This window comes from Pseudoliparis swirei, chromosome 4 (genome assembly GCF_029220125.1).
Source record: "Pseudoliparis swirei isolate HS2019 ecotype Mariana Trench chromosome 4, NWPU_hadal_v1, whole genome shotgun sequence".
In the NCBI taxonomy this organism is placed as follows: Eukaryota; Metazoa; Chordata; class Actinopteri; order Perciformes; family Liparidae; genus Pseudoliparis; species Pseudoliparis swirei.
The window spans coordinates 28,045,608-28,064,050 of NC_079391.1; the positions used below are offsets into that span (position 1 = coordinate 28,045,608).

The 18,443-nt window shown below is 40.9% G+C and overlaps 1 protein-coding gene across 3 annotated transcripts in view; it reads left to right on the forward strand.

Moving 5' to 3' along the window:
• Positions 1 to 18,443, forward strand: part of map2k5 (mitogen-activated protein kinase kinase 5) — a 58,427-nt gene that overhangs the window by 26,265 nt on the left and 13,719 nt on the right. For all 3 annotated transcript variants that reach the window (XR_008831534.1, XM_056413732.1, XM_056413733.1), the window contains exons 18-21: positions 5,247 to 5,273; positions 5,608 to 5,640; positions 14,680 to 14,741; positions 16,989 to 17,034. Coding sequence is in view for 2 of the 3 variants with exons in the window: in XM_056413732.1 (XP_056269707.1) it covers positions 5,247 to 5,273; positions 5,608 to 5,640; positions 14,680 to 14,741; positions 16,989 to 17,034 (168 nt within the window). In the remaining variant the exon portion in view is untranslated. The remainder of the gene's footprint in view (positions 1 to 5,246; positions 5,274 to 5,607; positions 5,641 to 14,679; positions 14,742 to 16,988; positions 17,035 to 18,443) is intronic.

Below are 18,443 nucleotides of genomic sequence, written 5' to 3' on the forward strand. Positions count from 1 at the left end.
CCTGGAACTCTTGGGGAAATCTATATACAAGACTTTTTTTAACATACAAAAGTCTGACTTATTTTTATAAACTCTTCCTTGGTACAGTAAAATGTTTTAATGTTAGCATAATTTAAGCTAAATCTCAGAAACGATCTATAAAGATACAAAATCAGTTCATTGTTTACTTTTATATGTAATTGTGTATGATTTGTCGACATCTTATTTTGAAAAACGGATGTTGTTTCACGTGGTTCTTTCCGCTAACTTTGCAAATCCGGATGTTGTCACTTAAATCCTTCCGCTAACTTTATCAAAACCCTCGCGCGCTCCCGATCGAATGCGTTTACCCTCAACATCAGTCTATAGGGGCAGACATGTGAGAGTCGGCTGAGTTGACCCAGTGATTCAACTCGGGGGACGGGGACGCCGCTCGGTGGTGAGGATCCCCTCTGACCTCTCACCCTGCGGCCCTCGCCGGGCGCATCGTCTCCGTTGCGGTGCGCGGCGATTGAAACGTCTGATAGTTCTCACAGATGTTAAGTCATCTGATCGGCCGTTTTGAGAACGCCGATCAAAACCGATAATGGGAATATCGGCCGATATGGATCGGCGGCGATCAGATCGGTGCATCCCTAGATTTTTGGTATCTGAAGAGTTCTGGTTTCCGTTTGTAGTCCCAGTAATATTGACCTATCACGTTTGAATGGGCTTTGGTTGAACCCAGGTGACCTGTCTTTCCGTCGATGATTTAGTCAGGCAAGGAGGCATAGAAGGAAGGAAAGTAGGTATGGAAGAAAGGAAAGGAGGAATGGAAGGAAAGGCAGCCACGAAAGGAGGCATAGAAGGAAGGAGATGAAGCATGGATGGATGGAAGCAAGGAAGGAAGGAAGGAAGGAAGGGAAGCCAGGCAAGGAGGCAAGGAAGAAAGGGAAGGAAGCCAAGCAAGGAAGGAAGGAAGGAAAGTAGGTATGGAAGGAAGGAGGCAAGGAAGGAAGGAACCCCCCCACCTGCACTCTCTCTGTGTGTCTCCAACCCCCCACCCCCACTTGCAGGAGCAAACTGACCTCATTAGCACGAAATGTTCCAGTTATTAGAAATTGCTTCTAAACTATACTTGTGAAACTATCCTATCGGACTTCGTTGCCCAAATTTCCGCCGGTTGCACGAGGGCCCCAGTTTTTCCGTTTGGTCATCGGACTGAGAGCCAATGGGCTGTGAGGGTGTAGTTGTTATGTAGCCAGTCACTTGTTTTCTGTATTCGGGTTGATCCATAATTCTTCAGCCATGATGAAAAGTATAAGCAAGGCTTTTGTGCGAGGGAGCAAAGGTGTGTTTATGCAGAACTTAAATTGTATAGTGATGTAAATGTCACACGATGATGTGTGTGTGTGTGTGTGTGTGTGTGTGTTTCTGACTACAGTGGGCATGTCTGTCCCTTCCTTCATGTAATGCTTCCATGATCATGTTATTTGTCCGTGTGTATTTTTGCAAATGGTATTTTAATCTAACCTCATTGATTTTTCAACAAAAAAACGGGTGAACAAAATATTAGAAACACCTCTCGGTTCACGCGCGGCTTTCCTCCTCTCAGTGTTAATTTTCCCCGAACTCCATATGGCACTGCAGACAGTTCACCTGCAGGCTGTGGCAGAGCGGTGTGGCGAGAGCGCTCGGATCCAGCTCGTCAGGCGCAGCCAGCCAAAGTCCTCGGGCCTGAGCTGTCATTTCTGCAGACGCTGGCACAGCTGTCTGTGCAGAGAGAGAGAGAGTGAGAAAAAACCTGCGACAACTTCACAGAGAACATTTCAGTACATACATGAGTGAGATGATGAGGGAGAGATTGGAAGAGAATCGGGCGGCATCGCTGCGTTTTTTTCCGCTGCAGACTTGTGTCAAGACACGGAATGAGTTGTTACAGTCGGACTTTGGGCTTTTGAGGTGTTTGTGATTTGCACTTTTGAAAAAAAAAATAATAATAATAATTTGGTATCTCTTGTTCACCCTTTCCATTCCCGAGGAAGTGTGTGCGCTTGCTAGTTGCCTCCGTTTGTGGTTAGTTGATCTAGCATCGTCAATCATTCGCTCCGGTGTGTATGCACACACACACACACACACACACAGTGGAATCATCACCTCATGTTTGTCATGATTAGAGATGGTCTCTTTAAATCCACTTCCCCACATGTCAGGATCCACTTGCGTCCTCTGTCAGGAGTTAATGGAGTTCTTTTGCACGGCTCGCTCCGAAAGTCTTTGAAGACACCAGACCTGATGTGATGTGCACACAGCCGCCAGCACTATTGCTTCTGATTGATTTGTTTGCTCTATGGTTGCTTTTGTTTCTCTGTCTTGTCACATTTTCACAAATTTGAATGAATTTTTGGATGAAATACCGTGTCAGTTGTGTGTGTGTGTGTGTGTATTACACATCACTGCATCCATGAAACAGCACTGACGCTTTCCCTTTTTTATTTTCTTTCCTCCCCTTAAATGAAAGGGTGTCGTCGTTCTATGTGCCGGATGTGTGTTGTAAACAATGGTTGCTGTAATATTTCACCACCATATGCCGAAACCAAACTGGTTTCTACTTTCTATGGGAACTTCTTTAAGTTACTATTGCTGTATTCGGCGTCGCCTTTAGATTTGTTTACAAATGATCTGAACAAAATATCGACCCTTCCCTCTCAATCTTTGGTGCGTAAAGCTTCACCACATCTCTCACTATTGTCCCCAACACACGTTTTAACAATGCTCAACAACTGCATAACCCTGTATTTGGCTTCCCTATAGAGTGGATTGTTAATACATTGTTTTTAAGATGTATTATTCTGACAATGGTCAAACTCATTATATTTCAATCTAACCGGTATGAGGCTAAATAATCTTTTCTACAGAGACTAACAGAGACCGTGTTTACATGCATTCGAATAACTGGCTTAGTCGGACTGAAATCGAATTATCCGTTTCATGTAAACACCTTTGTTCGACTGTGCGGTCCGACTACGATCCGATTAACACCCCTGGATAACTCGATCCGAACCGGTTGATAATTCGACTATCGCGGCATGTAACGGTGAATTGGATTAGGAACTGGACTTTGCGTCTTTGCGCATGCTTGAGATCCCTCCTCCCCCCCTCCCTCCCATGTCGTGACCCGGAAGTCGAAAGAGACGATAATGTCACTATTAACATCATGCAAGAATAGTAGAGGGATGTAGCTTCGCCTTGCTCTCTGTTCGCCATCTTTCTCGAAATGTTAATTTTGTTGTTGTTGTTGTTGTTGGTAGTGGTGAAGAGGTCAAGCGGAAATGGCTGTATCACCACGAGTTGTAATGAAAACAGCGCCACCTATCGTATCGGATCTGACATGCTTTCGGCCAATGATTCGAATTACTCACTGCCATGTATATTGGGATAATAGCAGATCCCCCAAAAGATAGCATAGTCCGACTAAAGCAAGATTCGAATTATACCATCATGTAAACGCACTGACTGTGACTAAGTTGTTGTTGAGCTAATATTAAAGATTCCCCCCCATTTATTATAGATGTATCTCCATGTTGACTGCTCTTGCCCATAATAACCAAAAACATGCACGTTAACCTTTGTTGATGGTTGTGATCACAAAGGGAGCCTTTTTTTATACGTTTTCAGATACTTTACCTTTTGAAGAAGTATCTTTTGAAATTCTCAAAGGGGCAACCTGTCATCTGATCTTTTAGAAGTGTTTATTGAACGGCTCTTGAAGGGAAGAAATCACTTGTCATCCCGAAATTGTGACTTGTTATCATACTTTAAAAAGAAAAACACACACACAGGAAATGTGATGATGCACACAGCGGATGCAGTCCGACAGGACGTATCAGCTGTGTCCTTCTGCAACAGACACAACAACCTTTGCTTCTCAAACATACATCCGTTTGTTATTTTTAAACCAGGAATTAGAAGAACGTGTGAAGAAATTAATTATTGGAAAGCCTTTTAAGTATAAATGTGATATTAAGCAATGGTTACCCTGAGGAACGAACATGCTGGATAATAATATGTCTCCCAGATAATCGGCTCACGGTGGTGATACTGTGAGGAGGGAAAAGTAAGGAGGCATTTGTAAAGCTCTCTTTTTGATATGTGGTCAAGCTACCTCGTACAAGAAGAATAAGTGCTCAATTATGCTTGAATAAGTTAGTCTCCCACTATCCAATTTCAACCCCTGGAGCAGCACGCAATTTTGTCCTAGTAATTATTTCTGAACAAATTCGTTTTCCATAGTTGCCTTTAATGTGTCTGAATCAGGCAAAACTGGATATAGAGGCAGTTTAGGAGTCTCTTGGTAGTTGCAGAGTGTGAAAACCTGTATTTAATTGAGTGAATCAATAAGTGCTCTAATGCACTGTCAAAAGAACCGGAGAAATGAGCAATTTATTTACCAAACATTCTCCGAGCCGAGTTCTCAGGGCTTCTATAATTCGGTTTATATGGTGGAGGTGTAAAATTTAGTTTTTTTTTCAAATGAAAACTGATTGTTCTAATGAATTCAGCCCTGGGGGTTTCACGGAAAACGAAACGCTTATTGTAGTTTTCGCTGCGGCGTCACTTACATTTTTAAAACTAGCATCTCACATCTTCAGCGTCGAGATCTCCCAAATGAAAAGTTCAGATTATTTTCCTTTTTGGATGTTTTTAAATTTTGAGTGACCACAGAAAGTGGATTTCGTAAGCCAACTACTCGCAATATGTATATTTCTATATCTTGTTTCCTGTTCTCTCCACGCCCAACACTAGTTATTTGAGGTTATTTTTTGCCTGCACCTTTTTTTTTTTTAAAGGTCCCCTCTCAAATCACGTTTTTTCTCTTCCCCTGGGAACCCTCTCGTCCTCATTATGCAGGTAACTTAGCGTGTCCTGGCCAGTTTATTGTCTGTGCTGCACCTGAGAAATCGACACATTGAGCATGCTCATTACGAAGCTCGCTGTTTGTAACGGTTATCCCAGCACATCTCGACAACCTGGAGGGTATGAATAAAGTACTACTCTGAAAATTAGCATTAGTGGATCTTTTACCCCCATTCTCCACAAATGAGAAGAAGGCCATTAACATTTGTGTGTTTTCATTATGTAAATGGTGTTAACGCATACTCACAAATTGCCAACAGGAAAGCAATAATTTTCTCCTAGTGATCATAATGTGTCCAAGTGCAACGTCTTGATTATGACACGCTAATTACATATTGCCTCGTCCCCCTCTTCTCTGTCTTATCCTACAGATTCAGAAAAATCAAGGATCTTTAATGGTAAGTTTTATTGCTATAGGAATAAAGAAAATAGAGGTTTTTTTCCCACACTGTCGTCTGTTACTCTTGGTTGACTCTCTCATTTGGAAGACAACCCCCACTAAAATTGCATTTTTGCAATGAAATATTAGATTGTGGATAAACTGCCGGTATTACATTAGGTGCTATTATGGAATAATAAAAACAGGAGGATTGCTTTGCATGAGCTCGCTGCATTTGATTAATCTAAGTAGATCCTCTCTGTTTTTATCACACTATTTATTTTCCCTAAAAAAAAGTCCATGTAGGCTGACATGTTTTTTTCATTTCCCGTGTCTCTCCTCTCCTCTTCCAGCCTCTCCAGTTACTGCAATGCATCGTTGATGAGGTGAGTCGCCGTCTTATGTGCTTTTGCATCTAAAGTCAGTCCTAATGGCCCGGAAAGCTTATATTTTGTTTCCTAATGAAGCAAACCACTCAGGCGGCTTTGCTCCCCATTCACTCAACCCTTCACCCTATGCAACTGCCTCAGGCAATACACATATGCACACGCACATTACTGTAGAGGTTGGACCTGTCATGAGTGACACACACACACACACACATATACAGCGACAAAGCTCTAAATGCAGTGTACTACAGAGACACTACCAAAGCATTTGTTTAACCAGGACTGTTCACTAAAGGGAATATGTTCAAAAATAAACAAGATGAACCAACATAACCGCAACTATTCCATATAGTTGATGCGCATTATTCACAAGATGACATTTTAACTAAAATATCTATCTGTAAAAGCAGAAAGCTTTCTTTTTTAATGTTATTTTCCTGCCCCGGCACTTCCTCTTTCATTCAATCTCTTCCACTTTGCAGCGATTTCTCATTACGCTTGTAATTAATTTGAACACTGAAATAACGCCAGCCAAACCAAATAGACAGAAGTGTACGATGAAATTAGTTTTGAGTGATGCCGTCTTTAAGACCCTCTTTATTATGTGTTCACCTAGATTACATCAGACTCTCATGTCTCCTCTCCTTCTCCTAAAACACACACAGTGTACATAGATATATGAACTCACACTGCTTTATTTTCTCCTCAAAAGCAGCAATCGCAACCTTTCACTTTCCTCTTTCTCTTTCTCTCCCCTTTTTTTTAAATTCTTTGCTGACGTGCACTAATAGACAAAATGCCACAAAAGCTCTGCAGCCTAAATCAGCCCCCCAAAACATCCTCTCCAGCTATATCGCACATTCAACATACAATGTCACTTGCCCTGAACTGCCTATAGCTTCGGCCGTAATTAATAATTAAATGCGTTTGGGTTGTAATGGATTGACCTCGGCTGAACTGTTCATTAGTCAGCTAGACAGAGGCATCACTCAAAACTATTTTTCATGTGCCTTGTCCTGTTCCTCCCCTTGAGGCGAGAGAACATTTATGTTGTCCCCAGCGCGGCCTCACCATCCCAGCTAATGCAGTGCTCTGGAGGAGGAGACGAGAGCATAAGCACTCTTTAGAAAGATGAAGTCGCTCGGATAGACTTTTAAAGGTTGAGGACCGCACAAGAGACGCAGTGCGAGTTCAGAACCTCGTTAAAGGAACACAACTCGGGCAGAAACCTAGTGGAAATAAATCCTCCGATATACACGCACGTGTTTCTTTTGATTCAGTTTTCATATTCGTGTCTGGAGATTCTTCTGAATTGACCAACGGTTAGCATTAGATATATCATGATTTATATTCTTTCAAAATAAAATCTCAGAAAACTTGTAGGAGTTCAAAAGAAAGATTTTAATGTATGTCATCAACTGGGTGAGTTTTACCGTTTTTATTATGGATGGATTTTACAATAACTTTAAAAGGTTTTTCTCATAGACTGACCAGAAAGTCCACTTCAACTTTCCAGTTTAATTCACATTTATTTTATTATATTTTTATAGTGGGATTTGTTTATATATCATCCAGAGCTTGATCTATAGAAAATCTTGTTTCTAAAAACATGGGACATTTTTACTTTTATTTATATTTATTTTTATGGTAATTTGGCTGTTTTTTCTGATTTATGGAGTGATACAAAGATATACCCTAAAGGCCCTGAATAACAACCGTTGGCCATAATGGGAACAAGGATGAACCTGGCTTCATCCGATGTTGAGATTTCTGTTCTGGAAATGTATGCAACTATATACTACCTCATTTGCATTTTTAAACAAACATTTTCATGACCCTTTTTGCCTGGGGTGTCCTGAGGAGGAAATAATGTCTTTATTACAGCACATGCTGGAGATTATAATTCTTCTCCATCTCAGCTCAGCATTCGACACTGTTGATTGTTTTATCCAATTGGTTTGCCTTCATAGGAGGTTGCCATGCGCTGCTTTAAACTGGTTAAAATATAACCATATACAACTCATATTTATGAGACATAACTTCTCCTATTGTGCTCGACGAAGACTCTTCTACTGTGGCCCGTCTGAACTGTGTTGGTCCCCAGGGCTCCGTCCTCGGTCCCCTGTTGTTCTGTGGTGCCACTGGGACATAATCATGCGTAATAACTCCATTCGGTACCATTTGTTAAAAACAATCCAGCGAAATAAAAAATCTAATCTTCCATTCGAGTCCCCCAAAGTCCATCCCGACCGTGGCGCCCAACCTTCTGTCACAAACCCAGGTGTTATACTTGACGGTGGCCTTTTAATTTGAATAAAATTGGTCAGGCTTTGACAATCATGTTTTTACCAACTGTGTCGCATCTAGAAAATCACCTGGTCTCAAGGTCCTTCGTGCCTTTTCACTCCTCCCCCATCTCGGTTAAATTATTGTTATTTGTTGTTTTCAGGTTTAAGCCAGATAACTATCTCACACCTACAAACAATACAGTGTAATATCTTTAGAGGAGGACTTGTAGAATTTAGAAGCATTGTGAACTTGTGCGTATTTAATTTAAAGCTACGGTATTTTTGAATTGAGCTACACACACCTGGCTGTAACACCACGGCCGATGTGATGAACTATATCCGACTCATTGACAATTAATAAGTATTGCCCATTGGCACATTCTGTGGATGTGATCCAAATACCGTGTTCTTTGGCTGTGGTGCTTTGATATTGTGTGTGACTTATCCACTGGTGATTTGAAAGTTGCTTTAATGGCTGAATGAGTAATAGGTTCTGTGAGTGGATCATTAATAGTATTGTAGCTAGAGGTGTGTGTGTGGAGGGGGAGAGGGAGGGGGGGGGGGTGTAACAGTCTGCTTTTCTTTTTTTCTTTTCTTTTCCTATTACACACGGTGTAAAAAAGGCTCAAATAAAGATTTGAGTCTCATGAAGCTAAAAAATACAGATAAATAAGCAGATAAAAATGTTAAATTGAAGTTTAAAGGTACACAGAAAACAAAGATTCTGAAATATGTTTGTGACCTTGAAAAACTTGACCTCAGTAGAAAATGAAATGTAACTAAGAGAAAAAGTGGTTGCGAGTCACAGCTCATAGATAGATGGACATTTCCAAGGCAGTTTAGCCAAGTTACAAATATACATGTTCCCCCTTACCTGGCAGTATCTGGCCATATTCAAAATTACAATTTAAAAATTAAAAAGCAAAACCTCTTTTTCGGGGCCTAGTTTACGTGACGCCACTCGCCACTTGTATGTTGGTCTACAATTCGAGTAAGACAGTGGTACCTCGTGATGGGCTCGGCAATGTGGCCTAAATCTTCTACCACGATATCGGTCGTTTCATATCTCGTGATATATACACTACCGTTCAAAAGTTTGGGGTCACTTAGAAATGTCTTTATTTTTCAAAGAAAAGCACTGTTTTTTCAATAAAGATAACATTAAATTAATCAAAAATACACTCTATACATTGTTAATGTGGTAAATTAATATTCAAGGTGGAAGTGTCTGGTTTCTAATGAAATATCTCCATAGGTGTATAGAGGCCCATTTCCATCAACTATCACTCCAGTGTTCTAATGGTACATTGTGTTTGCTAATCGCCTTAGAAGACTAATGTCTGATTAGAAAACCCTTGTGCAATTATGTTAGCACAGCTGAAAACAGTTATGCTGGTGATATAAGCTATACAACTGGCCTTCCTTTGAGCTTGAAGTTTGAAGAACAAAATTAATACTTCAAATATTTATCATTATTTCTAACCTTGTCAATGTCTTGACTATATGTTCTATGAAATGTTCAATTCATTTGATAAATAAAAGTGAGTTTTCATGGAAGACACGAAATTGTCTGGGTGACCCCAAACTTTTGAACGGTAGTGTATATAAATCACTTCATACGTCTGCAATCGGGACCGTGCTGTGACGAACTTTACAGAAGGTTCCCGCGTGTTTCGTCCTCTCCATGGCGGCAAAATGGCGGTTTCGCTCCAACGTGCAACGATCCGACTGCAAAGCGAAACTAAACCTCATGGTCGCTCAATTTCAATGGATTTGTCTAGTGCATCTTTAGAAGCGTTTGTTGCTCTTAGCCTCGGGCAGAGAAAACAACGTCTTGGACGAGAAGTTCTCTGTAGTCGTCCTCAACATCTGTCCGCGGTCCACCCTCATTAATGTGCCATTAATGTGTGCTGAATAGCAAGTGGCTCCACTAATAAAGAACTCCCACTTTATTTCCAAGCCTGTAATTACTGTTCTAATTTTGCCTAATAATTGCTTCACGGCAATGACATGTATATTTACTTGTACCCTCGTCCCCTCGTAGTGTGTGTGTGTGTGTGTGTGTGTTCTGTCTCAGAGTGGAGCGCACTGACGACCAGAGGAATAATTCACGCCGGCCGGCACACTTTCATCCGCCTGCTCGTCTTTTGTGCCGCCGCCTGCTGCCACATCAAAGCTTCCGCGTTGTTCCTCTCTGCTGGACGCGTGAATACGATCATACGTGTGTGTGTGTGGTGTGTGTGTGTGCAAAAAGGTGCATGCAAAATATGCGGGGGAAAGGTGCAGAGAGATTTTGTGTCAGATACAGAGCTTACACAACGCAAATGAGGTTGTGTGGGCAACACTTTACGCTAACTGTGGGTCCAGGTGATCCAAGTGTGTGTGTGTGTGTGGGGAGGGAGGTGGTGTTTGTGTGGGATGGGAGGGAGGTGGTGTGTGTGTGTGTGTGTGTGTGTGTGTGTGTGTGTTCACCATAGTACAGTGGCTGCAAATTGTTTGGTACTCTCCCTCTAAACGGAGTGTACACTCAGGCTTGTGCTGTGCATTGCTCAAGGGCATTTGTTTGTGCGTGTGCGTGTGTGTGTGTGTGTGTGTGCATGCGCTATGATATATTGCTCATCCAAGCGGTGGCAGCACTGTGAAGTGCAGTGAGATTAGAAGGGAACCCATTCCTTTGTTAATTTAAATGGGTTCATGCATCATGCTTTGCGGGAGCCTGCCGATCAGAGCATTAAGGAATAGCGAACACTGCCCAGAGGTGTTTTTTAATGGCACAGCAGGGCTTCAGATGTAAAGAGGTTTAATTCCCTCCATTTGAATAAACGCCTGGTTGTGGAGCCAGGCTTTATGCTTTTTGTGCATATCTGAGTACTCCGTGTGTCTTCGTTCGTATCATCGGATGTCACTGCGGAATATTGTGAATCGTGTGGGACTTGACACCTCCTCTTTCCCGGTCAACTTATTTTTTTTTATATTGTCTGATATTACCTCTCGTATGGTAATCGTCTGTCTCGTAGCACATGCTGTGTGTCAGGGTGCAGTGTGTTACATTTCAACAATCAGTGGCTCGAAAGGAAGATTTTTTTATTTATTTTTTTAGAAAATGCCAAAGTCCTCTGCTTTTCTCACGTAATTTCATCCGTGGCGCTCTTCTGAAGTTCAATGGCATCGAGGCAAAAGAAAAAGGAGAACACAGGTGTTGATTTGATACCGCTTTTCCTATGCAGCGGTCCGAGTTTTCTCTCCAAAGATATTACGGATCAAATGAGTAAATATTAACAGCCGGCAGAAAGAAAGACGCACATTGAGAATAGGGAAATTGATGGAGTAATGAGGTGAGGGGCTGTACTAGAGGGGCAGCCTGGCTCAGCTGTTCTACATGTCACGGTTCATGGACCCTCCATTGACAACATGTCACACACACATACACACAGACACACACACATACATTCATATGGTTAATTTTGCCAGCAGTATTTAGTCGTTCCGAGATGAAATGTCCAAGTGAGTTTTAGCCAAATGTGGTCACCCTCGTATTGTAGTTGGAGTTAATTTGAGTCTGTTGTATAGTTGAAGAGAACTATAAACATTTGAGTAGTTTGAAGAGTTTGGTTCTAGCATCTGTTGACATAACGGATAATTAATGTTGTTTGAGTAGGGGAAAAAAATACAGCTTTTTTTTTTAAAAGCGGGAAGGGGGTATGTTGTGCTGTAAAATACATAAATTGTTCACAGTACAATAGTATGAATTCCCAAACATTCATCTGAATGCGTAACACCGCTTTTAACCTATGTAATTACCCCAGTTTCTATTTCCAGGTACCCCTCACTGTACCTCTTGGGATTGGTAGAATTTTAAAGCTTTAGGTTTTGTCTTAACAACATTTTCCGTTCGTTTCTCTCTTCCCAGTGGAGGAAAGTAGATCCAACTCCTACTCTACCAAACCTTGTTCCTGCGTCACGTTTCCTCCTCTTCATCCTCTCACTTGAGCCAAACTCTGAGTCGCTCCACAACGGTTATTGCAACAGGGGACATAAAAGGATGTTAAAATAAGCGCGGTTGTTTGCATACAAAATAAAGTATGCACTTCATACGTCATTTCACTTTCCTGCGTCATCGAAATCTCAATGGAGTATTGTATGAACTGACGAACTGACTAAAAACACTTCAATAATCCAAACAATAATAAATGTCCCTTGGTGGGTACCATGAACATTTATCAGAGGTAAACATGACATTATTTCAGATCGGTCAGGTTTTCCGTTCACCACTGCAAAACATATTTACCTTCGCATTGAAAATGCGGACGGTTATGTTTTGATCGCCGTGTATTTATTTATTTGTATGGGTGTTACTCTCATAACTAAAAAAGTATTAAACCGAAACGCATGAAATTTGGTGGGATGATTGGTTATTATCCGGGGACCATTTGATTAGATTTTGGGATCGATCGGGTCAAAGGTCAAGGTCATGAAAAGGTCCAAATCTTCTTTTTACCATAGCGCGGTCAATTTGTATCCAATTGGCATGCAACTAATGCCAAAATGTTCATAATTCAATGCCCAATCTTGTGATATGCGAAGTAGGGCTGCAACAACGAATCGATAAAATCGATAAAAATCGATTATTAAAATAGTTGGCAACGAATTTCATTATCGATTCGTTGTGTCGAGCGATTATTACGGCGCTCAATAAGTCACGGAGTATAAACAAAGTTGAGTTGAGCGCAGAGCGGCGCAGGAGAAACCAGAGCGGAGTGAGAGACGGAACGCTGCGTTGTGAGAGCCAATCAGCGCTGAGCTGCTCCTCTGTTGATGAATCTAATTGGCTGCTGCTGCTCACGTGGCGCTGGATGCGGAAATCATTCACGTAGTCGGAGACATTCACGGAGCTGTGTGCGCCTCCGGGTGACGTCATGACCCCAGACACCAGGGCGCTACATGTCACGACGTGTGTGGCATTTCCACAAGAGTATAACGTAGAAAACATGGTTATTTATTCCGTGGCGGACAGCGGAAAATATTTTTCCACGGAGAAAGGCAACGGAGATAAGACACGATGTCACTCGCTGTGTGCGCTGCGCGCGCAGACATTTAACGGAGCGGAGCAGCGTGTGCGCTCTGATCGCTCTTTTAATGAAGTATCGAGACTAAAAATATGCTAAATCACATCGTTTTTAACGTACGGTACTTTGTTAGCATCGCTACACCGTGCAGCGTGACGGCAGCGGATGTAGCGGACTAACATTCAAGCTAACCTAACTTCCCAAACGCTGTCGACATCTGAACGCTGATTGGCCGAGACGCGACACGTCAGGTGAAAAAAATAATAAATCGTAACGCGTCTCTGATATTGTTCAGGGGGCCGGTCCACATGGGGACCACTGCTCAGGAGAGGAAAGCTGTCAGTCTGTTTGTGACGGTTCATCGCCATGGTGACCAGTGAACAGGTTCATCCACATGCTGACCAGTGGATCTCCAGGACCTTTCCATGACTAAACCAAATTTCCATGATTAAACATTTTGTGAAAACTGTCTATACGTGACAAAGTGAGAAGATGTAGTATTTAAACTAACAATGAGAATTCCAAAGCATAACGTATATATACCGTGTAAATTAAAATGTGAATAAAACACATTTGCATTACTTTTCCAAATATTTTGGGATTTTATTTTTTTCAATTACTTTTATAGGCCTGCTAATAGCCATTTAAAAACTCCATGACTTTTCCAGGTTTTCCATGACCGTACGGACCCTGTTTTGAATAAAGGGTTGAAAATTAAAGTTATTTTTTGTATCCGATTAATCGATTAATCGATAGAATAATCAACCGATTAATCGATTATCAAAATAATCGTTAGTTGCAGCCCTAATGCGAAGGTATGCGCTCTACCGAGTGCCCGTTCTAGTTCTATATGTATTTAATGTACTTTTAATTTGGACTCTGTAGTGTCGTTTACATTTTGATATTTCACCTTTTGAATCGCCGGCTCTGTTGATTGGTTGAGCCAACAGTACACACCCAGCAGGTGGTGTGCATTAACTTGACTGCCAATCACCTGTGTGTGTGTGTGTGTGTGTGTTTCACTCTGAACTTCGCTGAATCCAGGCTCTTCATTGTTATATATACTCTTTGAACATTATGTTGTGTTATTAATTGTTTAATTACGGTTGATATTATTATTGCACCTTTTGGGAGCTTGTCTTTTTTTAATGCACAAAAAATGCTTGGAAAATCTTACTGCAGTCTTTTGGCAGAACCAGTTTGCAACTTTATTATAATGTTCCGTCCATGTTGTTCAACTTATTTCTGTTTTTCTCTTTAGTGGAAAACATATGGTAAATTTTTTTTTGTTTTATCTAATCAGCTTGAATTCTGTGCATTTTTTAACATTGGTCTTCGATCATAAGTTATCTTAACAGTTATCAAGGAGAAAAATAACAACGGTATTCACCCCAAACTTTTATGATTTTTAAAGCACTACCAATTCAGCTTTTTAAGGATGTTTAAACTTAAACGTTAAGAAATGTAAACTGTTTTATTATTCTACTGTATAATTCAATTGTACAGGTAGGATTAATATTTGTATATTTTCCAACTAAATAAATCTAAACTATGGCTGACCTTAATCTTAGTTTACATCCCCATAATCTATATTTCACGTGCAATTATTCGGTGCAGAGAGTTGTCGTCATCCTCGTATGAAATGCTACTTGTTCTCTAAATATTTGTGTTCCTCTCCACAGGATCCTCCAGTGCTTCCTGTCAGCGAGTTCAGTGAGAAGTTCGTTCACTTCATCACTCAGTGGTGAGTCGGTGACTGTTCAACATCCTTTTGTCTCCGGAACGACGGACAGCGGAATAATTTGATTTAACGTCCTCCGATTTTAAATGGCATCGTGTCTGTTTGCAACGGCCGTCGACTGCATATTGCATTTATTTGTGATCGTAGTTCATAACAGCGTAATAAGTGTGGCACAGTCGGCCACCTAAGCCCCACAGAGCCCGACTGAACAATTACAAAAACCACAAGCTGCATTTGACATGGACGGAACAAAAATGATGTCCGATGAATCAAAGGGCACAACGGTAACACAATGGGATTAAAGTGCATTCGCCTGTGTGTTAATGCACTGCGGTTCTAATGGTTTTAACTATGATACCCAGTGCGACCGGATTCTGAATAAAAAGCCAAGGAATGGTCGGATTATCTCGTGCAACAGGACAAAGACAGTGTTTACCCTGCGTTTGCCTCTGATTCATTAGCCTCTTGTAACCTTTACAGTTGCACAAACATCGACATACACACACCCACACCACATGCAAGCTGTGTGTGTGTGTGTGTGTGTGTGTGTGTTTGTGTGCAACACTCACTAGCTGGCTGTGCCATCTGTTGTTTATCCCCCATGCCTGCTTTATTTACTCAAACAGGGCACCTCTCTCTCTCTCAGGACAGACTGAGGTACTGGCCCTGTAGGTCGCCTTTATCTTCTCACGGGCTATTCTTAGAGAGCTACACAAACCAGTTACATGATGAACTACACACAGGTCCCTGCACTAATTCACCACTATACATACTCATAGAAACACACACGCACATCCACTGAATTAATGTTGCAGCTGCTTACATGTTAGGATATATTAATCTAAAGAAATATTCCCAGATATCCCAAAAGAAACTCCCCTTGAAACCCACCTATGTAACAAATTATGCAGATCAACAAAAGGAATAATATCTTCAATATACGGTATCGTCAACGGAAAGTCACCTGTTTATGATAAAACATCTACAAAAGGAAAATGGGAAACAGACCTAGGATGTGTCTACGAGGAGGCAGACTGGTATCACCTATTGGAACAGGCACAGACGGTATTAATCTCCACAAAACACAGACAAATTCAATTTAATATATTCCATAGGACATACTCCACCCCTTACAGGTTACATAAAATGGACAGCAACATTTCCCCCAGATGTCAGAGATGTAAAGTGACAAACGGTGATCTTCTACACATGCTCTGGAGTTGCCCATTGATAGAAGAACTTTGGAAACGCGCCACTGAATTAACCTCAAGGATAATAGGAATTCAAATTGAACAGGACCCAAAGATATGGATTCTGGGGGACACAAGCTCTATCAATGCAAACTACTATAATAAATACTTTATCTTACTTGCGAGCACTGCAGTGAAAAAATGTGTTCTGATTAACTGGAAATCTGAAAAATCACCATCAATAAGACACTGGATTAATGAGCTCGTGTCCTACTGCACACCTGAAAAGATATTATATAATGTGAGAGGGAAGCAGGCAACCTTTGGAAAAATCTGGGGCCCCTTCATAGATATTCTGCCATCTCTGGACTCGGCTGATCGTGGTGGTGTGAGACCGGCGTCAAATTCAGCCCGCTGCAGGTTATTTATTTTTTATTTTGGTTTTATTTTGTTGTGAGTGCTGTATTGGTTTATGAAGATACAAATGTGTACGGATGGGTGTAGGTAAACTGTGTAGAGACTGTGTAGATGTATAAATGAAAGGAAACTGAGAGCCATACAAGGGGAGGGGTGGGACGGGGAAAAAGTTGTGTAATGTTTTTGTTTTGTTTTGTCTTGTTTTTTGTTGTTTTTTTCTCCTTGTTTTCATCTTGTTAAAAAAAAAAAAAACATCCTTGTGTGGTGATTTCCATAAGGTTATACATTTGTATATGTTCTTTTGTAAAATAATATTTTCAGCATAACAAACTGTAAATGCTATTTCACTACAAATATTCTGTAAAACAACATTTTTGTAAATAAAAAAAAAAGGATATATTAATTGAAATTGTTAGAAATATCAATTAAATGCTTTATTTTTCAACTACATGCGCTGTGTTGTTAGCCGTTGGTCTTTATTGTCTGCCAAGCCCTCTCTTTCAAGTTATTATTATTATTATATTATTATGTGCCGTGAAAGGCTCCTTTCTGAATAGTCATTTATAAATGAAAATGAGGTCGTACACATTTACAAACGCAGTCGTGAATAGTGATGAACACCGCTTGTGTTTTTTTTTTTCAGTATGCGGCGGCAACCCAAAGAAAGGCCGGCCCCGAATAACCTCATGGTAAGTTAAAACAAGACTTTGATTAAATAGTTCCAAGGACCACAAAATATACGTGGAAAGCCGGCGGTTATTTTCATGCATTCCAATACAAATTAAATTAAACTAAATTATATTATGTGGGTCGCTTTTTGACTATACAATTGTAATTTTTGCAATGATTGAGGTGTTTTTGGGGTCAAGGACCCTGAAAGTTGTGATTGCTATGTGGAAACAACAGCAATGAACTTTTGCCTACCAATGAAAGGCAATGAGAGACCTTGAGGTGGGCCGGAGAGCAATAATTAGTTACATTCACTGCATTGGTTTCACCCAAAATTAATGAGGCCATCTGTTGTTCAAAACTCAGATAATTCTAGTTTTCCAAAATCAAGTTTTATACCGTAGTCAACATTTTTTTTTAAATATTTTTAAGTGTGTCTGCCTGTCTTTGTGCATGTAGCGGTAAGAAAGTGTGCCCATGATGACTGTTTTAACATCTAACTGTGCGGAACGTAATTAATTTTCAAATTCTGAAAAGTTTGCCGTGACCAAAATGACCATGTCTCATCGGCAAAATTAGAGCCATGGAGAGGCAACTTTATTAAACCTCAATTTATTAAACACCACTTTTCCCTTTTCGTGCATATTTTTCGATATTGTAGCCTGCACAACATCCAGGTGCCATTAAATATCCTCCGTCAGTGTGTAGCTCATACAGAGTGTCCTCACTGAAAGGACAACATTTCTAATCGGAATGGGAAATGACTATATATAAATACAAAGGTCAAGAATCCATCAATCCGTTTCCTAAGAGTATATACGGTAGCAGCACAAATATTTTTTTCTAATTTTACCCAAAAAGATTGCAAAAAAAATAATGCACACAAATTTAGTAACATTTAAATATTCTGATTAGTGTATGAAGATGAATTGGCTTTTACTCGATTTTGTCGTACATGAGAATGAAGAATGCCTCAAAATAGGACTACGTGATCATTACAGCTTATTTGAATGACTCTGTACGAAAGGTCTTTATAATTTACTCCCTATGATGATTTCCAGCAGAAACATGTTGCGTTTGAATTGTCCGCTTGGACCCAAATAAAGTCCTCTGAGCAACAGATGACGCACGCTGGGCGACAAGTAGTTCTGGTCTGAATATGAAATCGTCATCGTTCTCACATCCGGACAATGGGAACGATGCCACAGAGTAGATAGGGGCGCCTACAAGATATAGAAAGGTATTAACACGACTGGAACGCAAGCCACGCCTCCGCTCCGGCGTCGGCACACTTGGCCCCGGCAGTTTGCACAGACCGCCTTTTAAGAGTTGCGAACAGCGGCTCGGTCCACAGAGAGCGGAGGTGCGGAGGGGCGCGTTGTGGGGATGGAGGGCCGGAGGGTGTAAATGCAGAGCTGCTAACGGGTTG